General features: G+C 42.0%; 1 protein-coding gene across 4 annotated transcripts in view; it reads left to right on the forward strand.

Annotated features, from left to right (window-relative positions):
- LOC111265266 (uncharacterized) overlaps positions 1-26,355 on the forward strand; it is a 281,436-nt gene that overhangs the window by 223,165 nt on the left and 31,916 nt on the right. For all 4 annotated transcript variants that reach the window (XM_086970425.1, XM_022841793.2, XM_086970428.1 and 1 more), the window contains one exon: positions 8,582-8,640. In XM_086970425.1, coding sequence (XP_086826551.1) covers positions 8,582-8,640 — 59 coding nt within the window. The remainder of the gene's footprint in view (positions 1-8,581; positions 8,641-26,355) is intronic.

Below are 26,355 nucleotides of genomic sequence, written 5' to 3' on the forward strand. Positions count from 1 at the left end.
TGACCTGTCTATGAAAGTATGCCAACGACAAGGAAGTCCATCCACCGCAGAGATCGCTACTTTGGTGCTGATAACACAAACCAGCCTAAAACTGGTTGCTACTTAGGACAGAGACTGCATCCGCAAAGGCCTCTATAGGCAATTTCAAACTCAGTGGGCGCTGTTCGTCGACGGACGCCGCTAGCAACAGTAGCGCTTGTAATTTTTTCATAGCAAAATTTAGTCTTCACTGAATGTCAAAACGAACGATGAGAACTGGAGACGCTCATTGGCTGTAGCACAGGTTGAAGTAATGAAAAAACGCCTTGACTTCGTTAAAGTTCCTACGAGCATGTGATGATTATGTTAATGATATACTATTATAATGGTGCACTAGGATAACAAGGAGCTCACGATATCCTGTAATGTATATGTACTGACACTAGTATAACATATACAGCGCAGAAAATCCTTACGGTTTGAAAATAGTCTCCGGACGATTTGGGTGTCTTTATTTAGCAGATGTAAAATGATATAAGGTAGTCAGGGAACCTTTTTAAAACTGTTATACTTTTGTCTCGCCATATATGATACTAGCCAATTGATTTGCCAATGATACAACGGAATCAAACAAGAGTCAGATCGACAGGTGGAATCTAAGTCTTTCCTCAGTATACTACGTCATATATCTGATGTCGGGATATAATTCGAATTTTACGAGGCGCCTGAGCTTTAAGTAAGTTTCGCCGAACTTTACTTTAATACTTCAACAAAGTAATAGAAATTGTTCTTTGTTAACAGCTCATTGGATAGGGTTTCAATAGCAGATGTTGACACTGCCCTATAGTTTTGTGTATTGCAGTGAGTGAGAAGGGCTTTCCAAGCATTATAAATAGGCTTCGTCTTATTCTTAATAACTCATTTCATCCTTAGGAAGTGATTTGAAAATGTTCTTTTTAATCTAATTCAATGGTTATCGACGTCTTCTATTCTTAACCCAAAAACTGGACCATCCAAAGGTTATGTGCTCAGCAAATGCTACACAACAACAACTCTTAAAAAAAAATAGCATTTTCTCTTGTATTATTATGTTTTTTTTAAACAAAAGATTTCTACTCGACATTCCGCAGCTGCGTTTTTGTCCTATCACCCCCTTGTCGACTACTCATTACAAAGACTTGAAGACAGACCAGTGTAAAACTAGCCATATCACCTTTTAGACCGTTTCAATTAGTATCCTCGTTGATGATTCTCTCTGTTTAGGTTCAGCTTCAATGCTGCCAGTCCATTACTCGACTTTTAAACCTGAGCGAGATGGTCGCTCTCGCTGCCGCTAAACGTTTCAACCTTATACTTTGAATGCATCTAGTAAACTGGCGGCTTTGCAAAGCCTGTTTGCCCCATTCACAAGGTAACGCTCGCACAATGTTATCTCGATTTTTGATTGTAGTCGTATTTCTTTCGTTCGTTTCGCACAGCTCTTTACACATGCGAAAACATAGTTCACACTATACTATTAAGTCGCATTAGCTTGTACGAGAACTGGCGAACATACATCTGTACGGCTCAATCACGCACCGATGCAGACGTTGGCGGGACCGAACTTCTCAATCACTGTTTTTGCCCTTTCAACCAGAAATCACATCGGTTAACATACGGCTGAAAGCTTCCGAAATACAGACTCGAATTTAATCGACAATCGCTAACCAGCAAAATGTTTTCGAAGTACTTATTATTTTAATTGCACACGAGGTTGTCTTGATATCTAACTTCACGTTCATTCAATTCAATTAGAAAAGCAATCTGTCCTCAATGGTCTTAACTCTCTCTGGGCCTTAGACTCTAACTGCAGGCTAGACTGGCAGGCATTTTCCTCCATCTGAAGGACGTATGTGTCCGTTGACCCAATGAAAAATTTCGTTTGCCATTCGCCACACCTACTGCCTACGGCGGCGACATGGCAGCAGTAGAACGTCAAAAACAAACATTCAGTCCGTGACCTCGTACGTTGCTTTGACTCGACACCTATCCAAAACTTACGGTCGAAAAGCACCCCTCACCAGCTGTGAGCAAGTTGCGTCCAGTCGCTGCTGGTTTCCGGAGCAGTGAAGACAAAAGTTGTAACCTTCGAAATAGGTAAACGCACATAGACGTACCAGTACAATAAGTGGGAACCCTGCATAGTAGGCGATTAATGCAGGTTACAGCGTGGTCGGCAGGGCATGATTTTGTTGGACGCAAGCTTCAGTCATTTTGTACATGTAGGGACTATACGATACTGCAGGCGACAACTGGAACTGAAGCAACGGGGCAAAACAAAGGCAGATGGACTTTGTTCAATTTTCAACCTTTTAACTTTTCTCATTACTACATAAAATAGCACATGCCCATAACATAATGTCAAACTAGGCATACCAAAGTTCTTTATTCTGCTAAAAAATTCGTACTCACAGACGCTTACGAAGCGGACTGGCATCCAATCAACGGGAAGCATATAATATGTGCAATAGGGCAACGGGTTGTATGGTCATGACAATTTGTATGATATATAGACATATGTGGTCGAGCGTTTAAGAAGCAATTCATTTACTCGCTAGTGCTTAATGTGCGACACAGCAGCACAACCTACTCTGTCAATGGAGTCACCCAGGCAACGTTCGTCTGTCGGTACTTATGGAAATACAGATGAGACGCACTGAATAGCAGGTGCGCGGAAGAACTCAGAGACCTAAGGTACCCACTTATTCTTTTTCATTTCCTATTCTTTTCTTTCATCCTTAACCTCTCGTTTTGTTGGCTCTTGCTAATGCAAGGACTGCCAGATCCATATACTATCGTAGAATCCCTATGTCCCACATTTCTGCTTTATAAACAGTAGTGTTTGTCTGTCTAGGGTATAAGACAGCAGAGAACAGTATAAGACAAATCTAAGAAGATATCTCCATACTTTACTTTTATATTCAAGAGGGACGGCTGTAGCCAGCGCCACTTGTCAGACAGGTAAAACAAGCAAGGCCTAGTATAATTCTGATGTTAGCGTTCATAGCGAGTTATCTCCCGCGCTGTATTTCTTCCCTTATCCTTGCAGAGTAAGGAATCAACCGGCACGTCCGATGTCTTAGACAACCGTTGAAAATACGCACGGACAGTTTGGCCTGATTCTACATCAGCGTGGCATGCGCACATTGTGTTGTGTTCTGCTCTATTGTTCCGCTTTTGTGCTATGGCGGTTCGTCGTTTTAGTGGGCTGAGCAAGCTTTGTCCTATTCAAATGAGCAAGGTCTCGCTTTTGCAGGATCTGTCTATAAGAAAAGGCAGCCAGAGCAAATAAGTAATCTAGCGTAGCGTAGAATAGATTAGACGAACAGGAACAGCCAAGAACTTTGTAAAAGATTTTGCTACACGAGAGTCGACAACGAGTTTATCCCTCACATTGCAAGTCACGTGTTGCTATTTCTGGTTACGACCCTCTTCCTCATTTCTGTGCCGATGTTTTTCAATCGTATTGTATATTCACCAAAGTACGGTGATCCTAAGCAAACAGAGTCTGTTAGTGTATGGTTTTCGACAGAGGCTCTCAGAATGAAGAAACATACGGCTCAAGACGACAGTTGCGTGTCCTGATGCCACCCTTCAAAAACGAGAAGGACACAAAGCATCTATTGTCGTATACGTAGGTTTTTCTTTTTTTCCAATGTTCCCAACAATCGCTCTGTCTATTGCAGCAATCCAGAGCCGCTTCGCCCGAAATATGCGTGAAAACGGTTCCGTGCCTTTGATGTGGGCTGACGGGTATGTCATCGCTTTTTCTTCCTGCACTAGAAAACCCCACAATGAGGACATGAGAAAGTTAGCTGAAAGCGTAGGCCACAGCGCTCAAAAGCAAGTGGAAAAAAGGGGTCAATAGGAAATAGAGGGACCAACGGCCCACTCCTACGCACTGCAAACACTAGTGAGGTTAGGCAGATTAGAGGGAAATCAGCGAACATATCCAGCCCGAATGCGAACAGGGTACATGAAACCCACGAGCAAATGCCATTAGGGCTCTTAGATTTATTTTTAGAAATCTGCTTGCAGGATTTGATCGAAGCGAAATGGTTCCGCATTCGTAGGGATGAGGGGCATTCGATTGACAGGCCTCTTGTAGTTCGCTCGATTTCAGTTTCGGCTATAGCGAATGGAAAACCTAGGCGACTAGACAGAACGTTTGCCTTATTTGCTGTTGTGAGAAATGCCTTCAAACTTCCGAAATTCTTTGTGACTTACGTTAAGGCCAGCATGGCGGTGGTGTCTGTGTGTGTTGGGCGGGAGGCGGGGGGGGAGAAGCAGTGAACCGTACCCTCAGCGACAGAGGGCGCGTAAATTAAATAATACATTTACATATACGTGTTTTGCGAGGTCATACACCCTTGTAGCTCAAGGCTAAGTCAATAATTCAACTAGCCTCTTGGGTGTAATGAATACCAGTGATGCACATAGCACACGCGTATACATATTGGAGGTTATGATGGGTTTTATGAATGAGCTAGTTCACTGGCTGATTGACCCGACTTCGTTTTCCGATTGGCCGGGTTCGTTCGTGGGTTACTCCATCGCCACTGAGGATAAACACGCAGATCATCCGTGTATATAGTCGTAAATAGGTGGAGGTGACTCGAACCGCAAGCGTACAGGAAAGGTACGTCAATTGTTTTGCTTGCACATCGTTTGTTTGTGTCGGCACGAAAGCAAACATTGAGGTCACCCGTATTTTAAAGTAAAATATGGATACCTGCAGTGTGAGGAGAACGCTTGAGATCAAATGGTGTTCGAATCATAGACATATATCAATATAGGCTCGTTCAAGATTTCATGTGATGGGCTAACTATTTTTACAATGAACACTTCACTTTGTCGTTTCCATACGTCTGTGATTTTTTTTTCTTTTTATAAAAAAACAATTAACCTAAAAATTGTTGTCCTTTCGATTCAGATCTGCGCCATTTGTTTGCAGAACGAAAGTCGTACGGGCTTAACTGCGTTGTAAATTTTTTCTAAAAGACATAGATATATCTTCTTCGTACGAAAAAAAACATATACATATATAGTAGTGTTTCTATTTGTGTATGTAAATGTTTCATATGATTCACTTACATCGGTCTGTTGATTCGTACACGGACTACGTTAAGTAGCAACTTAGCATATCGTAGTTTTTGACCTTAGAAAATTACGCAACTATCCTGTCTACCGAATCCGCTATTCTTTGGCAGTTATTTTAGCAGCTTGTTTTAATATAAACTGATTTGATCATCGCTGCATCCAGTTAAATACAAACCATTGTAGATTTAGATCCCTACAGCCATCTAGTAGCAATTTATTTGAGATTCTACGGTATTAACGCCATAAATCCGGTTGTAGCTATCCGGCTGTTTCAATTCTATATTTATAAACTAGTCAATCCATTAGCGATATCTGTATACTATTCTCCCACTGGGATGAGCTAACTGTTCTTCTGCTAGCAGCAGGCATAGTCATCCGCTGTCATGAAAGTAACGGTTAAATCTGACCCATTGCTTGGCTAGTAATGCCAAATCGCTAGCTGGTCCCTCGTTAGTAAAATTTCGTGCCAAACTAGCATTCACAGGACATAAAGGCATATTGCAAAAATAATAAGGGCATATTCAGTCATCTCGAGAAGAAAGACGAACAGCTGAAATCATACGTTTTAGCATACCTACAAAAGAATTATAATAATGCGTTAAACAGGGTACGTACGAGAAGAGACTATATACGCAAGAACTACGTACAAGATGACACAATGGTATATATCACGGCTTTGTTTCAAGTCTGCCTTATCGAAGAACAATTGCTGGATATAGCGTCAATGTATAGCGATTAAGCACAATAGTAAAAGGCGGGCAAAAACACAAACGGCCACGTAAAGGCCACTAAAGATATAGTGTATTTTTTGTGTTTGGCTAGGATCAAACTGCAGTATCTGTTGTTATTAGCTTGTATTGTTCCAGCTGGCCACATAGACTCTACGTGTATCATGGCCGTACGACCGTTATACTTTGACTACGCGAGTGTACATATAGAAATTTTTTTACTATTAGGAGATCATTATTTCGGGTGTACCAAGTCGTTTGATACTACACTGAAACATTTCAGCATATCACAGAAATATACGTTCTATATAGAAATATACATGCTTCAACATTCACGGAGCGTGGTAAGTTGACTGTGTTATTGTCTCCCACGTATGCGTAAAAGAGCCATATGTATGAACGGTACCGTTCGAAACATTTCTTTAAGCGTAATTTGTTTTAACTAAATATTTCCTAACGTTTTTACGTACAATATATATATATATATATATATTGTACAATATTATTCCTGTTAAACCGTGCTTTATTTAATGCGATTCGGATTCCATAGTGTTCAAGGCTTTTTTGCTAAATATTTATGTTGATTCGTTAATTTAAATTTGCTCACTTCTTTTTTCGCCCAGATTTTATGAGCGAGAGTTTTGCAAATCAACCCAATTAGTGCAACGCCCTTTTCAACGAAAAAAAAAACTATGCCCCGAAAAAAATGTTGACAAACTTAAAAAAATCAACTGAGATGAATTAGGGGTCATTCCATCAGTGAGAATTACCAGTTTACAACCGAAGCGCTGGAAGGAAAAAAAGATGGGGCATTTTTCGCCAAATCCAATGTTGTGCCCGTTGCGCGGAGCTGAAAAACTGATAAATTCTTCGATCGATTAAATCGCCAAAAGTGATCAGCTCTCGCAAATATATATTACGCTCTGTGCAAAAAACGAAAGTTTCCTAGTAGTTGTGTGAGTTATATGTCTTGTTGCATGAGCTGTTAATAACGATTCTTTCCTCGTTCAAAGCAGCAGTAGGCGAGAAAAAGTGCTGAAAATCATAAAAATTGTGCGAGTCAGGGTCAAAATGAAAGTGTCCTTGCCACTTTTTGCCAGATTTACCTTCGAGATTTCGCTTCATCAGCGAGACGGAAGCGCCCCTGTAACCTAAACCGAGTGAAGCCTGCGACTCCAGAGCAAGTTTTCATGTGCATCAGGCGTTTTCGCGGACAGTAAGGGGAGCATTTTTAGGTTGGGCAGATTAACAGGCGGTTTGCGGTTACTTACAATCGCTTGTCTTCTACCCCGCGTGGACCCTTCAAGCCACTTTGGGCAGGAGCGAATGATGAATTACCGCGCTTGAGTTGTTGGTCACATTAGACAGCATTCGTTTCGGTGAAAATCATCGACCTTCCCTATGCTAGTATACGATGATAGTTGTATAACACGATAGAATTAGTCCCGATTTCGCGGTGAGGCTCACTCAACACGTTTGCCGAAGTTTCGTTTTACCTTCTTTCATTCTGAAGGTATTATGTTATATCACAACAGTACAAAACCTGGAGTGAGTTCGTTTCTATACACGTTTACATATCTCACTGCTACGAAATGCTCCGAGCCGCTGTATGATAGTACCACCAATAGAAGTAGCAGGTAAAAAGACCTTTTAAGGTCCCCAAGGGCGCGGACTGATGCTACTTATTCGAGAGCATAACTAGTCCTGTGGCTAACCCCAAGGGAATAGCTCTTCCTGCAAGCTGCCGCTAGTGAGTCATAAAGATTTCGGCCTGTGTCTTCGAACAACCTGTTCACTACTACTGCCTTTGGTGCGGCCGTGCCGAAGTTCTGCGCGTTTGCTTTCACCTCTCTTCGGTGAGGCCGCCTTCTAGGCAGCCCAATACCAGTCGTCGGGTGCAAGGTTTCCGTTTTCGACTTCCGTGGGGGACTCTCGATGACATCGACCCTCTCACAGTTTGCTCGTCGACTTTTGCAGAAAACACGTCGCTCATCATACGTCCGGAGACCCTTCCGTGAAGTGAAGCTTTGACGGAAACGATGACGGCACCGGCGCAAAGCCGGCAGATACACAATACTTGGAGTTTGGGCAAGTATGCACTGTGCAAGCGTTCAGCAGACGTTGTGACGGGACCGGGTGGGCCCTTGAGGATGTTTAACGGCCGAACTCGCACGCGCATATACTGTAGGGGTAAAGAGGGGTCAGAAACGAACGGTCTCAGCAGACAGAGGAAAAGGTACATAGGAGCATGCTGAGCCGTGTCTTACTGGCCTTGCTTGGCGCAAGTCGAACCCATTAGAACGTAACTGTCCATATGTTTCTTGAGTTGGTAGCGCATTTACAGTAATAAAAAGCTATGTAGAAGTACGATAATAACAAAGCTGTAAAAATACGAATTTGTTACTGGGATACGTTGTGCATGGTCCCAGAGTGACTGAGAGATATCAGTAGGTTGAATCACATGTAAATGATTACAAATCGCAGTCTATAGTTCATATAGAAATATATCGTATTAGGGAAAAGGCTGACAATGTATTTACGTTGAGGTAAATATGTGATAGATGGACGGACATAGTTGATTGGTATAGTGTAGCATAATGTGAATCCGTCGGCTATTTGAACCAAAACAAATTGCCTGTAAAATAGAATCAAATATAGCCTAAAACTATGTTCACTATGCTAGCAACAAACAAAACTATATTAATCGTTTGTTTCATCCTCGTTGCTCTTTTCAGAATACGGAACGCTAAAGCATCTACACGACGGCGGAGTGCATCTTATGCTGGATACAAATGTGAGTCCCTTTCTATAATATTGGCCACATATCTTATGTCCTATCCCTGATTAACTCGTTCCGTCCTTTTGAAGACTGCTTTCCCCATAATCTTCCAGGACGTTTAATCAATGTGCGGTTGACGCACTACTAATCGGGGGTTTTCCCATCTCCTCCAAACATTTAACACACAATCCCAATTTCTGCCTTGCTTTAGATTCAGATGATTGGACACTGTATCATATCATGTTGTCATCGGCCAAAACAAGTTTAACGAGCTGTACCAAAGCAGTCCTGACGACCTTTTAGAGGGTGTTTAAAATAAAAGCCTAGGCTGTGTGTGTGTGTGTGGGCGTGTTTCATGACCTGTTTAGCGGTTTCTATTCAATCCAGCAAGTATGTTAGTAAACAACTCGTCAAATTTAAGAAAAAAGAATAGGCAAATTATGCAGAACTGATCATCATTGTTGGGTCTGGCTGCCATTTTAAATGTTTTTAAACACAGTAAGGCATTTGGTATGAATATTAGCAGGTAGAATTACTAAAACAGTTTAGAAAACCTATGGTGCCGTTATATGGAAAAAAACAATGCTAAAATTATGCGCTACCTTACTCCAAATTATGCTTTATTTTCAACTGCAAAGTTATCAAAAATCCATTAGGTGTTTGCGTTTAGGCGGCCTTCGCCTTCTCTTTGACGACTGTAGGAACATTTGTTTCGTATTTGGTTTACAATGTTAGCGCCGCGTGGAATATATTTTGTACAAAACCTCATTTGGAACTAAATGCATTGTCACTAGCTCTTCCGTAACCATAAGTCCGAGGTAGCAGGTCCGACGTTAACTAGAGGTCCGTGTCCTTGAGAGAAACACTGTGTTATTAATCGCAGGTGGGCTAGGGGAATTTCTTCATCTATTCTCTCATGTATGCCCTGTATTGTACTGTGGTCCGGTCATTGCTGACTTCGTATCTGCTTATATGGCGATTGTGTTCAAGTCCACATATCCCAGCTAGTCGCAGAGCCGGCCAGCAGGATTACGGGTCAGTGGCTTGACGGGACGGGTGCTTCCATCGCCGAGTAGTTCCATTGCAGTCACGATAAGAAACGTAGGGGCTTTGATCCGTCACACTTCTTATATCTTCCCCAGCTTTTCGCTCGCGGAGCGACGGCTTGTCTTGTTTATTTATTTTTTTTTTTTTTGCTAGTGTTGCCTTTAATCTGCTTCTCTGACGGCGCCACGAAAAGCTGAAACCAGGCAACAATAAGATTACCTGATGGCGGTCTATAGAATCTGCAAGAAAAAACCTGGAGATCACCAGGGAACAACCTGTCTGAGAAGTGACGAACCAAACCATCTTCTTCCAGACGCCACAAAGTGATCCGGTATAACCGTATGATACCTTCCCTGCTGTAGTGACCAGTGCAATCCAAGCATCAGCGCCCAGATGAGAGCATACCTATTTAAAGGAGCTCCCAAAAAGCAATCGCCCTCCTCGAGCTTCTGAAAGGTCAACCGTGTAGTTAGGTCAACCGTGTAGTTTTCCCTTCAATCTAGGATAAGCTACTAGTCAGCTAGCGACAAAGAACAGAATCTTACTTCCATTACAACGGCGGATTTTTTGTAAGGCAGTTAAAAATGTAAGTTTGACAGTTTTCCCGTTAGACTGATTTATAGCTTTCCAGAAATTAAAAATTTAGCAAACCAGTCTGCGTTGCCACGCATCTAAGGTCGAATTGACAACCTTCAATTTTCTGTGATACATAGTTCTGAAAGACTTGTTCATAATAACATTTTATGGCTTGCCATATCGTTCCACAACTTACTTAGTTAGTAACCAAAATAGTTCGGACTTCGGTTGGCCCGGACAATTCGGCCAGCGCCAGGACGTGCTTAGTAGTATTTCATTTCTTTTAGCCCCAATTCGAGTGGTAACCGCGCATTAGATCAAAATAAATGTGCATCATGTAGTACGGCGTGCAGCAGTCAACGTGACGACTTTATACGCTTAGCAGTTTGTCCACAGAGGCTCGCGCAGTAGCAGAGGTCACGTGTTTAGGGAGGGGGAAGGAAGTAAAGGGCGCGGGTCGCCGGGTCCATTGCTTCGACCTCGTTGTCTCGTTATGACATTGGCCATGCGAAACCCCCTGATAACTTCCTCTTGCCAAAGCACATTCTCGCCCACAGCACTCATTTCAGAATCCCTTGGAACGTCTGCTGCAGATGACAGTTGAATCGAAGTCGTTTTCAAATGGCATAGAAGTTTATTTCCTCTATATACCATACTCACATCTTTCTATTTTGGAGGATTTTTACACGCCGTGTCCCCAACCTCACGATTCCGCTTCGCTTCAACGGACTGCACGTACGCGAGATCGTTAAATTTTACCTGCTGAAACGTTCATTTCGACCGAGCCCCAGATACAGATCGTGGGAGAATTTGCGAAGAATATCGAGGTGAAGTGGCAGCCATGTCGGAAATAAGGGGATAAGATATTTGCTGCCTCGAGGTAAGCCACATGGGGGTGGTCTCGTTGAGTCCTCGCGATTTCCGATCCATCCATAGTTATCAATAGCGGAGATCCTTTCGGTCCTCGTCGCGGTCCTAGGTGTGATTTTATGGCCTGACTCTGCCGTGCAAGCTCGAACGAACCTGAATCGAAAGCAGCATCGGCTTACGGCAAAGGCAGCAACAGCACGTGTATATTCAAGAAAATAATCTCGAAGGCGGGAAAAAGAGTTGTAAGACGCAGTCAACCCGTTACCTATACAACGTCTAAGCAAGCCGTATAGCTATCATTCGCGTTGGATTCGGTGTTTTGAACGGATACGAGGTCATCAGGCAGCTTCAGGACAGACATTTGGATTGACTGCGCTCATGAAGTCATACCCAGGCCCGATTTGCGGAGCATGTATTGAGAAACTAAGAAGCCCGAAGTATTTGAGGTGGGCTATGCTTTTTGAGGGGTAGCAGAGTTGTACTGCGTGATTGCATGGGATAGTTAGAGAGAATAAGGAGTAGAAAATAGTGCAAGGCCAAAGCAGCTATAAAGAGGTCTCATGCCTTTGTTTAGAGCAAATATTACATAAGTGATGGAAGGACAGAGCACATTATGGAGTAGTTTACATGCAGTTAATGAACTGTTTTTTCAAGTGCATCGCTTTTATTTCGCTGCATTTTATAAATGTATTGTTAATCACTTTTGTGAGATTCAAGATAGTGACACTACCATTGCTAGGCGTAATAAATATATCATATATATATATACGATGTTGTGAAGCAGACGATGCGCTGAAAAACAGGCTATAGCGACCATTACATTAAGTTTGATGAAGACAAGTTCTGTTGATTTTTGTATCTGTATACAATCCTTCTATTATGCACCCAGGGGTCAGCAAGTGTAATATTTGTTGTTATGGCTCATCGATGGAGCCAAAGTATCACTATGGTGAAATATTCGGGATATCCGGGGCGAATCGACCCGCAGGATCCTATGCAACAGGTGAAGATGAATTTCGGACAAAGCATTTACGAGGCTAAGGCCACTTTTTTTGTTTGGATATTGACCCCGTATGTTTTCAGCAGTTCGTAAAAGATTTAAGCTGTGCTGTCTGCCAACTATGGATAATAGATAGCATTTAATTATATATTCGCTGGTGTCACACCTAGCTCATTATTTTAATCTTGTGTCTTTGTGTTTGCGGGTGTTTGTGTACCTGGGCAATGCCCACAGAGATGACGTCAGAGCTAAGGCTTATGCGTCCATTCATGATTCTCTTCATTTATGTAACGTCTGTTCATAGCCCGTTTCGCAAGATTTTTTTTTTTTTTTCAGGTTTACTCGGAAAGTCGGGTTTACGGGATTACGTTACGATGTGAAAAATTTATCGAAAAATTTGATTTTTCGGAAATTAGGATAAATTATTTTAGAGTTACTTATGAAACTAACATTTCTGTCAACTTTCTCACTAACTTACTTCGTACTACTTAACCTCGGTAATACAGTATATCATGTACCGTGCTCACATGAAATGCTGGCTCGGGCAACAGGATGCCATTTAAATGACGATTAAATCTTGACTTCAGCGTAGGAGTGAAACGAGCTTCTACCTCGGTGCTACAAGAAACCTGTGGTACGTGAACGAAAAGACGCGATCACGCTCCGCCATATTTTAATGCAGCATACACAAACTCTGATATACGTATGGATGATACGTGCTACAAAAAAATCACGTAAGAAAAAGAGGTAGTGTCTGGATACAGTTGCCGGCCAGCTGGTGCATGGCCAAGTTCGACTGTCATTTAACTACACTTCTTTTATAACGCCACCTAGTATCTTAATATTTTCCATTGCGGGGACATCTCTATTATCTCTGGTATCAGGCAGCGTAGGAAGGTGTCTCTGTTACTGTGCGAGGTAATCTAGAATACATCGTTTAGGATGGTACGGAATTTGATGTCACCGTAGTAAAACAATCGGAGCTTTACAACTGGAGCCATACTGACCGAACATACAAGGGATCCGCATGTTCCTTTATTTTTAGTATCTACTAAATGACTACTAGTGAAAATCTACAAAATGCGCTTATGGAGTATAATTCTAATTTAATTTCAGCCGTCACCAACCAACTTGATTGATACGCAGGCAATAGATCGGACTGGTAGTAAACACGAAGAAAAGTAACGACGCCAAGTTGGAAAACGTGTTAAGCAATGAAATATTAAGCAACAAATGTCTACTTGCAATGACGATGCCCTTTTAAGATGAAACTGTGTACCATGTATGCTTTTATAGGCACCTAGTAAACATTTCAGTTTAAGTATAGAAAAAAAGGCCTGTTGGGGCCTGACCAATTTGCCAATGAATTTTTGCCAACCGAATCTTTGCATCTCTAACGAAGATTTAATTATTTCTTTGCTCTGAGACAATTCGAACACTAAGCTACAAGTTCGTTAAATAAATTAATCTAAAGGGGCCGTTCATCCTGTTTGTGCATATACACAGATAACGAGTGTTCATCGTCCATTTTAAACTTCCCGCCTTTTCCCTTCTGACCGTTACTGTTAGATCTGTACTGCGCCTTATTGGCCGTCCAGGTAAGAGTTGAAACAAAGAAACAAATTTAGAACCATCACCGGTCCATGTACATTTGAAGCAACATAGCTATATTCATTCGTTGTTGCAGTTTTGTCTCCTCGGAAAGGATGTTCAACGTAACCGCCGACCCACCCCAGATTCCTCTCCGGTCACTGAATCTTATTCGGCTAAGTGTCGCTTGCTCGAATACGGGTTCTTTTTGGTACATGTCTACGTCCTTTCATCATTGCGGGCGGAGAAGACGCAATCAAATGGACAAGGGGTGCGGAATAATTTTCAGGCAGTACCAAAAGCAGTAGATAGCACTAAGCCAAATAACGGCCAAAGAGAAAAGCTTAGTTTATCTGTCTCAAACAACGCCCCTCACGCGCCCTAGTCCCTTTCGAACCGACCGGGTGAAAGCCACATAATGAGTCCTTTTTGTCCGATCTCTCCGTAATGAGTCCCGTTTCGATAGCATAAGCGTAGGCAGCGTCAGACGGATCAGCAGAAATGGCCAGGAAAGCACAGACGAAATGTAGGAGAGTTCAAATGACGTGATAAAGAAGCTGACAACACTCGTTTCAACTTAATACCATGTATCGAATACAACTCAGTAGACAATATTGTACCAGCAATCGCTAAATTCGTGTTTGCGATATTAACAATTACAATGCATCAAGATGTCTAGCTAATACGAGTTCGTGTACGATTTCTATATGGATATAGATTCTTAATAACGGTCTGTGATGAACAGTGGTCATCTAACGTTATTTTATCCCCAAACTAAAACGGTACACTCTATTCCTACAAAGTAACTTGAGTGGACATAGCGGAACATGAATACATAAACAACTATATCGCCTATGATATGGGCAGTTGATACAGACGCTACCATCGTTGGCAAACAGAATTAAAGATTTCTGAGTGGCCCGTTCGTATAGCAGGCGTAAGTGCAATTGAAAGTTGGGTCGGCATGGTCGAATAGAAACCGTGCGGGCATTCTTATAAAATTCCATGTCGTTTGATTAGTGTCGATTTCGTGTGGTGAAGAAGGCGACGACTGAAGTGGTTTTTGGCATTTCTGCTTTTGATCTCAGGTTCAACGATCGTTTGAGTTCAATAGGATTCTCGAACAGACTTGATGGCTTGAAGCGGGCTCCAGTACAATCTGGCTAAAGGATAAGACGGCTCGTGTTTGACACTGATGTGGGCACGATTGTGCGGTGGGTGCCGGCGGAAGTGACCATTTATTGGCATGGGAAGCAGGTTGAAAAGGAGAGCATGGTACCAGTGTTTTGTGCTAAGTTAAAACGATGTGCGTCCGCGTTTCTAATCACAAGCACCTAAAGTCTGGTGGCATATGCTGCATAGGGGTTATAATGTGTATTTATGGTATTTTATATTTGCATGAACTTTATGCAAATCAAGCCCGCCAGCTTAAAGCTCGGCGGGGCCTCTATTTCACAGAAGGGCGTAAGTTATAGACAGAACAATTGGCTAAAGTTGTTTGATCATTGTACCTGTTGGCGTGTTTTAGAGAATAAAAGGTGAAAATTTTAGAAATCTAGACTTAGCGCATCGTCAAACTTGACGGTACGAAACTTATATATAAGCTTATTTTTCAATATATAAGTCGATTTATATTCTCTAATGTTGTAGTGTTTTGCGTTAGGTAGCCTATTAAATGGTGCTATATATAATATACCAAGTAGTAGCATCTATATAGTAAATGTATTAGATAGGCTGCGACCACTCTGGATATTCGATAACGTGGCGAAATACCCTGGTGAACGACTATAAAATCGCAGGTGTCACCAATGAGCTCCCTTGCACCGTCGAGCAAAAGCTACTAGAAATAGCAGGGTATTAAAGAAGTTCTAAACAGTGAGTAGACCGACCAAATAGTTCTTTGCAGCTTATCCAAGTAGCCTCGCTTGTTAGAAAAGCGGAATGTTACGCGCGCTTGATGATGCTGGCTAGTCAATGATAGTGGACTTTGTAATAAATAGAACGATCACACACTGCCAATGCTCATGTTGACAGCAATGGCGCTGGCGACGCCCGAAGCCTCCAGCCAGATACCGCTAAAGCCGCCTGAGGAACACTTTGGACCTCATGGGTGATTGGCTCAGGATAGTATAGGCACTTCGAAGACGAGCCGCCACCTTCGCGAACTTTGAACGAGTACTCGCGTATATCACGCCTGCTGGGTGTGCGTTTATTTAAATTTTCAGAAATTTTGCGATATTAATTGTTTGCCGACGTCTTGCTTGATGGGCCTTTCGATGTGATCGAGCTCTGGACTAGAAAACCAGAGCGACTCGTAAGCGTTGTGGTGTTGCACACAGAAGTAAAAGCCTACAAAAACTGTATCTCTATGGTGCCAGAATTGTGATACGTATATTAAAAGAAAGAAAAGGAAGGAGGTCACTGGCCGTGTTGTTTTCGTTGACGACAAGATAGTTCAACTATTTCAGGATGAGAAGAAGACTTAAAAAGATGGCAAAGAACTGATTCCGTTACACTAGTAAATAAGCTATTATTAGTTAGTTATTAAATTTACTTCATAATTCAATCGTACCGGACTTGTAGCTCTTTTTTTTTTCGCAGATTTTTATCGGAGGTAGTAATTTAATACAAAGTCTAATAGATATAACAGGACGCCTTAACCATACAAGCAGTCATTTTTGCCTAGTTATAGCAAATCAGTAGTTTCTCATACATGTAATAGAACATCGTGACCGCTAGTCTAATCGGAAAGCTCTTCTCACTCACTTATCTTTCCATTTCCATTGGTAACAAACGTATCTAAGAAGTGGGCAGGTTGCATTTCTTTGAAGGACACTCCCAGTCTTCAACCCCGAGTCCTGATATACCCAAACAGAGATAGACTGTCGTTCGGCTTGAACCGCTAACTGGTACTAATCAAAGATACTTTACAGTTTAGAATTAATCAAACCACCCTGTACCTATTGTTAAAAAAATAGCCATCTTCTTAAAAACAAAAACACATCAGAGTGACAGATGGCAAGACTCATTTTTCATAAAGTGTTTGAATTAAGCAATATAACGTTTCCTCCTTTTACATCGTCTGTAAAATACGGATAACTAGGGAGGTCGAACGAACAGCAAATGAAAAATCTGATAAATAGAAATAGTATGGCGGAAATTGCTTAATTCCTCTGCTGCGATCGATCGGACTGTTGCTATGCAATTTTTGTTCCAACCGTACTATGATCTATTCCTGTGTTGATCATTCTCTCACAGGGCCATCTTATCCAGAAGTGATTCCGGCAATCCTTAAGTAAAACATATTTGTAGGAATCAGAAAATTAAGCTATGAACTGCCACTCATAGAGGCTGAGAAGTCCTGTTCCAAATGTTAAAGAACTCTCAGAGTCCCTAGCGAGCTGAGAATTTCAAGCCCATGACATGCTAAACAAAGAAAGATGAATTTTCAACGAGTTTTGATTGGCAATCAATGCAATAAAGGAAAATACCAGTTACCTTTATCAGTGTAATATTCATCTAGCAATACCTCAACGCTGTTATAGTTAATATTTTATTGTTTACCTAAGCATTTGTAGCACTTGGCTTGCCTCTACCTAAAATCTCTTTTCAATGCCCCTTGTACATCGTGTGATTCTCAACGTTGTTCGTTTATGATAGTATTTTATAATCTTTATACTTGTATATTGTCCAGCATCCAAATCTGTTACGTTTAAAATAGTATTAGAGTTAGACAAAAACTTATGGAGATGGGGTCCAGGGTGAGAATCCCGCGATTCTTTCGATTTGAACTCTGGTCTACATAATGTATTGGCGGCTAACTTTCTCGAAGAAAAGCCAGCTGCATTGTGGTCTCCTCTAACTCTACGCAAAGGCTTTTAGAAAGTTCCTAGTAATTATAATAAAATTTAAGTAATTAAGTGTTATCAAGGATTTAAGATGAAACGTGAAATGCTTAAAGTGTTTATCCTTTCACTTTTCCACTGCTATTATCTTTGCTAAATTGACCCTATTATACAAAGTTGTCATTTGAAAACTTCTTTTTACTTAACTTTGAATACCCCCTTTGAATAACCTGAACAATTGTCAAAAATATGTATATAGACAAAGGTAAGCCTTTGCTGAATCTACATACATCGCAAGCAGATATGGGCAAGGGCTTTAAGATGAGGTAGATAGATCATGGTCCATTGGAAAAATTCGTAAAACAAACATTTGGATTATAGGGAATTTTACCTTGAAAGTAACTGCATCTTAGTGATGCATATACGACGCTTATACCGCATTTGTTGAACTTGTCGAGTGGACATGTGCGAGCTGTGAGCTTAAACAAAGGTTATCGATTTATGATGGCATTGATTTTATTTACTGAAAAGTGAAGTCCATATGTTTGATCGCCCATGCAGATATAACGTAAGAGTGAAGGACAGTTACGTGGGCCGTGAAGTAACACTAATCAGCTAGCATGAATTATTAGCAAGTAAAATGGTACGGTAGGACGTGTTCCCCTGCAGGATATTGTTCCAGGTACATAGAAACGTACCCAGCCCGTTGCATGGATTACGAACAGGTCCGAACTGATTGTCGTGTACGATCAACATTACTACAACGTAATGAAAGAAGATGCTGCAGGTCCTTATCGTACCATTGCCATTGAAGTGTATTGCTATAATAACAATGTAAAAGTTCAACTGTTTCTGTGGGAAGCTAATTAAGTCGTTTTCCTAGACACCCTTCCACGAGATATTGACTATCAAGTAAATAACAGAAATATGTTAAATATTCCTTTCTTTTAAAAAAGCATATCGTATGTTGAGTATCCAGGAGATTGCTCCTTTTTAACGTTTTGGATGCTAGCGATATCGAAGCTATGCGAGGGGCTAGATTGATTCGTGCGTTATCTTGTCGCAGAAGGGTGAATTTTTACCTTCGCACTGAGATGTGCGCATACGTTCACGTAATATAACAGGCATGTGGCAGAGGTGTAACACGTGGGGACTGAGGTGAATTTTACGTTATCCTTCAGGAACTCCCACGAACCTTCTACCGGTCTTCGTGCTCTATGCAGCTCGAATCGGAGACTCACTCATCATTCCGGGCGACTGACGACTTTCCCCGTCTTTGCTGAGCCACAGGGGGTTTCGTCCGCAATTTCTATGTTCCGGTTGTATCGAATCATTCCGCTATTTCTTTTTTTCTCCCACAACCGTCCAGTGCCCCGAGGGGAGGGTGAATCTTGCTTCTCAAGTTTTTCTGCCTTTTTGCCTTGGAATCTCCGAACCGCCAAAAACTATCTGCACTGAAGATCCTTTGCTACCCCAGGGAAAAGATACCTCAGTTCTATGCTACGCTATTAGGTGAAGCTAATCGGAACTCTGGTAGAAGACTTGTCATGAATTGAGTGGCCCCTTCCCCCGCCTCCGGTTCCCTCCCTATATCTCCCGACATAATGGCGAGTTGAAAGACGCGAAAAGATGAAGGAACAGAAAACAACGAAAGGGTGATCAAAGCCACAGGCCGTTAGACTTACTGCCACAGCTGGCAATCGTCTACTGCAAATCGACTCCGCGACGAAAGTAATGACAATAAAGATTACTATGCAATTTGCGACAAATAAAGCGATCGGGACGATGAAGGTGAGTTAATCCGGGTGAAGGGTGGCGGCAGAGCGAGCGCTGGTGGACGTGACGGTGATTACTTCGACTATTCGCTAAGGCTTGTGTGTATGCTAGGGACGGGAATAGTTATACTGTGTCGAGAATCCTCGAATTCAGCTTGTGCGTGTAAGTGTCTATGTGTAGGTAGAGAGGAATAGGGTGGGAATGAAGTATAGAGGGATCCGATGATGTCGCGAGCTAGGGCGATTCGAAGCGGATGGATTCCCGTTGTAGGTGTTCTCATGTAGATTTGTTTTCCGGTATAATTTAACACAAAAATGATTCGGCGTGCTTTATGGGGGTATCGATGTTACTGATACGAAAGAGGATTATTGGGCTCAAGTTGTGTGGTACTAGCGTAACGTAACTAAGTGAATCTCTTTTATTCTAAGGGTTCAGGTGTTGAAAATGAAGTCGGTATCTCGACTATCTGTACTTCTGGACTGTATATGATAGGGCATACAATGCTCTAACAAAGCCCCTGTATTGGCCCGTTAGAACCCACTTGATCCCATAGTTCGTTTTCTATCTAAACCTTTTTTCTCGGGATTCAATGCCTCTTTCCGCCCCATTCATACCGATGATTTTCTTTACATGTGTTTCCTGCCTCACCTCGAGTGTTTGCTTAAATGGCTTAACGTCATGGCAGAAACCAGTTCAAATACGATCTAAACAGCAAAGCTAAATCCCTGACGTCAGGAATCGGTCCCGTCTAGCATGTTTGTAGGTGTTTGGGGAGTTCTTTCAGGGTCGACAAATTCAGGTGGTGTAACCCCCAACCAACATCCACTACACGAACGCTGCAAACATCCGAAGAAAAAACAATTTCCGCTCTTTTCATAGAGCTACATCATGGTATTAAGAGGCGCTAGGCACAACGACAGCATAGCTTCTGATATCTACAGTAGACGATGTTCAGCTTAGAAAAGTCTTTTTTTTTTTTGTTTACTTTTGATTTTAATCTGTTTCCTCATTCACTAAATATGTCAATATAGTTCCTGTATTACTGAACTGCAGCAGGCCCTGTCATAATTCACAAATATCAAACGACAAATATCAATTATTTTTCAATATCTCCACAAGTTAAATTACTATTTTAGCTAATATACCCGTAGCAGACATTTTAGTATATTTTAATGCCGTTGCATCGATATGCGCTGCGCCAGTATAGTTCAGTACTAAGTTTACGAGTTACTATCGGTCTTGAACTTCGAAGTAAGACTGAACTAGTTTTTTTCTAGTTCAAAGCTTGATGGGCGCAAACGATACGCAGTATAATGCTGTTTTGCTTGTCACTGGTCACCGTTCTAAAATGTAATGTGGATTAGAATGGTTTTTTAATGGTATTTATTGCAGTTATTCACTTTTCCATAAAGCAAATATCCTCTATTGTTTGCCTGGTCTGAGGACAAGTCTACAATGAAAAACACGGAATTTGTATTTGCACCGCCTTTTTATAAACGCTATTAGCCTTCTGTGACTCGTCTATCCAGGGTCCTTAGGTTGCAAAAGCTTACGTTAAGGGCGAGGGCTACTGGATCGTTAAATTGGAGGTGGTGACCTACCTGCAAACGTTTAACATGACGTCCAATTTTCGTCTTAGTTCCCGCTACGATGAATCGTTACAATGACGACTCGTCTACAGGCTAACGTACTTAAAAATGACGAAGGTAAGTTAAAATGGCCCTGCCAGTAAAGGAGAAGCTTTGCAAGCTTTTCACTTTGAATTTGGTTCGAAAGCCAAGGTGACAAAGTCAGACACAAAGACAGAGCAGGGGTCACCACCCCCGTAACTTTCTCGTCCAGACCATCAGGTTTACGATTCAATTTTTCAATTCTTAACGCGTTCCGCTTTGAAATTTTGTAACCAGGAAACTGTTTTTTTTTTCTCAAAATATTGAATTTTCGATGAAAGAGAAAAGTACCTAGGCGAGTTAACCAGATGACCAAAGTTTTTCCGTAGAAACGTTTTCCGCAGTATAGAGATGGTTGTGCGTGGCTGTGAGATTAAAAAAATTGCCCTTCACACTTTGTTTCCCTTGATGCTACCCTGAAGTTATATATTACAACATTTCGTTTGCCCGACAAACTCAGCCAATAGTTGAAGGTATGCCATGATTTGAAAAAACGATTTCATAAGGCGAAGTCGTATTGGTTACGTTTTCTGCCGTCAATGTAAACTGATTTTAGGTCAACAGGAAAAATACGTTTAGAGCGGTTTATTAGAGACTGGCATCGCATAAGTGAGGATATAACACAGTTGATATAATTATGATACTCGTAGCTAGAAAACCCTGCTGTCGAGCGGTCGTCAAGCTGAATAAACAGGTACAAGAGTATAAGCTAGTTAAAGACCGATCCTATACACAGGAAATAAAGCAAATGCATAAATGCTTTTTCAGCCAATTTGTCTAATAATTGCAGTTAGCAAACGCGCAGTAGCATTTGCCGCGTCAAACGCGATATGCATATTTATTATTGTCATAGTAAGTTAGTGGTACTCATGTAATCAGCCTATGATGTTTCCAATATTTGCACAATATTTCAATGATGTTCGATCTAATCTTAGCCACTGGGAACGGCAGACAATATCGATCTGCAGTTCCATGTATTTACTCTACGTCGACGGTTTACCGAAGGTAACATCGTTCCGCACGGGGAAAACACAGGTCCCACAACTACTGCCTAATCCATGCTTGCCTTTGGCCTCTTATTTTTACCCGACGCATGCTTGGCTCTGGTATCTCCTACTGCTAGTGCTGTCTTGTCTATGCTGCCTTCGTCCCAGGATGAGAAGGCGGCCTTTTGTCGCGGTGGCGCGATGTGAGTTCCGCCTGTATTTCTTGAGTAAGCCAGACTCCCTCGGAGTCTGGCAGAGTCACCATTGCTTGTCATGATTGCTTTCGAGCAACCATTCCCTCGGGGAACACGCACAGTTCCGTCGTAAACCGAAACCGGCGGTGTGTGAACGCCGTCCGGTTATGGGATGCGACAAGACAACGATTCAGCAGCTGCACGCAAAGCAGACAGGGCGCAGAAGCATGGGCCGACACAAAGATATGGACGACTTTCAGGGTTAGCAAGCAACGATCTCGGTCAGACCCAATCCCATGATACGAGATCAGCTCGACCAAGAGCGTTTCGAGTGCGCGTAGTGGGCACCTGGGCTTCGCACTGTTGCATGCAAGGAATTGATTTGATTATCGGAGCCCCCGTTGAAGCTACCGCTGTTACTGCTAGCGTAAAGCCACAGGGGATGCAAAAGAATGAATACTGACTGTGATGATCTCTAGACATTGAACGCTCCGTACAGCCAGTTGCCGGTGCCGTCGCCATTGGAGGATAGAAGGGTAGCAATGTCGCTCCTGGGCGAGGGCTTGGTTTGATGGAACTCGTCTTCACTGCTGCTAGCTATTTTTAGCTTTGTATACTGCAAGCGGGGCAACGTAAGGCGTGGATAAGATCGAGGATAACGTCATGAACGGTAGTGCACATCCTGCGTTTGGTCCATGCTGGAGAGAACTTCGAACGCCCACTTGAAAGGCGAACATGATCAGGTACGATGAAGGGCCGTTTTGAAGACATCTGCTGAAGGCGGGTTCGGGGTCAGTCGGTGAGGCGATCGCCTCGGGGGATGGGAGGAGGTTAGGGGTTACAGCAAGGAACTCTTGTACTTAGCGGCAGTGGTAGTGAGTAAATATGCGAAGCATAACCATATTAAAATTGCGAGTATGCCACACAGACGAGAAGAGGTTCGGCAGCGTTCACGCCCTTACGACGTTCGTGGACTTTGCCAGCAGAAAATCGTTTTCTAGTTTCATAGCTGGCTATGAATATATTCTTTAAATAATTCGTCTTATCTTTTTCGGCTTTTCTTTTCGAAGAATTTGGCTGGGAAGCAGATTAGCCAAATACACGATGTATCAGTAGGACGAGGGTGGGAAAATGTTGCATTTGAAAATGCGCAGCAAGTCGCTTTTCTCAGAGCAACCCTTAAAAAATGCGGGCCACCATACATTGATATACCTATAAGAAGAGCTTATCGATTTCGATAATTTTGTTTTACAAATCCAATATATTCAAAACTACTCTCACTTAATGCTGTATGTCAAGCCAAACTATGAACAACTTTTTTTGAGACTTTAAATATGGGTTTCCTTATGGGGAAGACATTCCTCAATCGACCTGGGAATAGGAAGATACGCATATTGACAACGTACGTTCGATCCGACAGCAATTTAGCACGAGTTTATGTGAGTCAGACGTAATTGAACACGACGACCTTATTTAAAAAATGTGCAGACTTGATTCAAAATCGAGGCGCATTTTGTCGATGCTTTCTTTTGTTTTTCGTGCCAATTCCTCAAAGCTTGGAAAGCCTTTTCGCACATCCGAGATCACAAGTACCATTTTATTGGCTCAGGATAAGAGATGTCTCTGATAGCAATCTTAATATACGTGGGCATAAACTCTCAAGCTCGTTGACCGAGCTGGTAGTAGGTTCAGTGGATTACAATTTTACTAAATTAGGTTGTCCCCTGCCTTCATGGCCCATGTAGAAGGAATAAAATCACAACAAGGAGCGGCTCTTAAAATTTTTTTTCTTTTCAATTCGACAATCGATAGAGTCGAAGTAACAATAAAAGAGCAGAAACGACACGATATCGTTTTTGGGCACTTTTACAAGGTCTTGGGTACTTTCCTTATTTAGGTGGCTATATAGGGGTATTTACGCGCACGACTAATATCTGAGCGGTGATCAAGGTTATAAAAATTTTACTGCAGTGATTAAGCTTCTTTAATTTATCTCGTGTTTTGTGTTTCTTTACCTGACCTTTTGATACGTAAGCATACTTTGTCGGATGGCGCGCCCTGTTGTACTTTTGTGAACAGTTCACACTCGTCTCTTGAATCCAGCTAAAAGCACGGTTGATTGAATAGGGCTCCAGAAATCTGTGCCCATTTCGTCCTGTTCAGAATACACTGTATCAGCCATAGTCGCACAATGGCCCGTCAACGAACCAGGCCCCGTTTAGTTATTGCCTCCTCAAACGTCCGACGGTCCACGTTAAAGCCATTTGTCAATAGATACCATAGTGGCCTGATCGGCTCTGCGTATGCCAACGAGCTTTATCAGTAGGCTATAGCGTATAGCATCACCGCCGGCAGCATCGTAAGTTCGTGCTCTGTCAATGCTGTTTGTTTAAACAGCAAAGAACGGGAACAGTGAGTTGAAAACGTTCACCGCCGGCCTATTTTAAGGGCGAACAAAATACAGTACAGTAAATAACGTGTTGCGATATAGGAGCATATACTACGCTAAGTGTATCATTTTATTCATTCGAATCGATAACGTTATATTTATTGGTCGTTGACGGAGCCCGAAGTAGTGCCTTTGCCGGTCTCTTTCAATTACGAGTATATTGTTTGATATTAAGGTAATAAGATATAATCCGAAACGTGTCGTTAAAGGACCTAATCGATAGAAAACCACAAATAATAATATACACGGTGAAAAATATGTGCCATAGTCAGATACTTGGCTGGATTCCAATATTCACAACAAAAATGACATATTAACTTCGCTGCTGAACGATTGAAGTGCCGCACTTTTCAATTAAGGCGTGACTGATCTAGATGCCTCCGGTGGCATATTTCCGACCCACATCTATGGTTCTATGATGAGCCATCCAAACAAGGTAAATAGAAGGATATACTATAATTGGCTGTGCTAGTTGGAGGAGAAGCTGTGGCGGAGGTGGAAATAGAAAAATAAATAATTATCGTATTATAATTAATTAGCATTACCATTACTCTTATTGAACGTAACTGATCTACTATTTTACAATCACGGCATCACGACGTTAACTAGTTGATCATATATGTTCTCAGAGCGGTCACCCTACTATCCACACTCTCTTGTAATGTCTTGTAATGTACATAGAATTTAAGCACACATTGGTACGAAACTCTTTGTTACTACTAGTATCTCGTATGGATCCATATTCGTGCTCATTTTGTATATGTATCTCGACCTTCGTTCAAAAATATAACACGCTAAATGTAGACACCCCGTTTAGAACGAGGACCGGCAATGGCAGGGGTCATTCGGCCGAGTCCGGTTTTGTCTTTTGCATCTTTTATATCTAAGATGTGCCTTAGTTACGCAACGCTGCTAATGAATAACTAAAAGTAGCGCTTTTGACGGCGTTCGATGAAATTAAACTATCCCTAGTCGAACCAGGTCAAGCGGCAAAACTGTAGCATTTATATAAATAGATTGAGAACATTTACGCGACAATGGATCGTGAGCAGTATCGCGCCGTCCTTGTAAAATAATAAGTGTACTCTAGTAGGTGTTATTTGCCCGATTTTTTTCATATAAATGTTTATCAGTAATGCGTAATGCTACATCTTCTCCAATCCGCCTCCTTTCCAAATGCACAGGTTCTTATTTGTCTTTTCTACCTTATATGCAGACAGATCGGGAACCAGGATCATATATGTGTATAGTCATTAATGTTACCGCACATCCGGTCGATCATCCAATTTAGATTCGTACGTTACGCCAGTGCTGATGACAACAATAACAGCAACCCCCCTTCCCCCCTCCCAACTCACAAGCGACACGGTCTACAGCGATATGATATCGCTGTAGACCGTGTCGCTTGTGAGTTTCTCTCGTGCTCATCACCCTGGGGGTGTTAAATCAACTGAGGCTAGAAGGTTGGAAGGACGTTGGTTACAACCTAGCAGGATAGAAAATCCGTAAAGGCCCTGTTTGCTTCTCTTCCCTTTCCGGTCCTGCTTGTTCATTCATTCTTCGTCACTGCTGTCATCTCAGTAGTCAACAGAATGGGCAAATTCACTTAGAAGCTTGCCCGATATAGATTTCCGCTCCTAGTGTTGTTCCAAGGCTCCAATACTACGTTTGCAGTGCTCTGTACTCGCAGCAGTAGTCCCTCGCTAATCGACGTTCGATAGAGTGCG

Source organism: Varroa jacobsoni, unplaced genomic scaffold (genome assembly GCF_002532875.2).
Source record: "Varroa jacobsoni isolate VJ856 unplaced genomic scaffold, vjacob_1.0 scaffold_102, whole genome shotgun sequence".
In the NCBI taxonomy this organism is placed as follows: domain Eukaryota; kingdom Metazoa; phylum Arthropoda; class Arachnida; order Mesostigmata; family Varroidae; genus Varroa; species Varroa jacobsoni.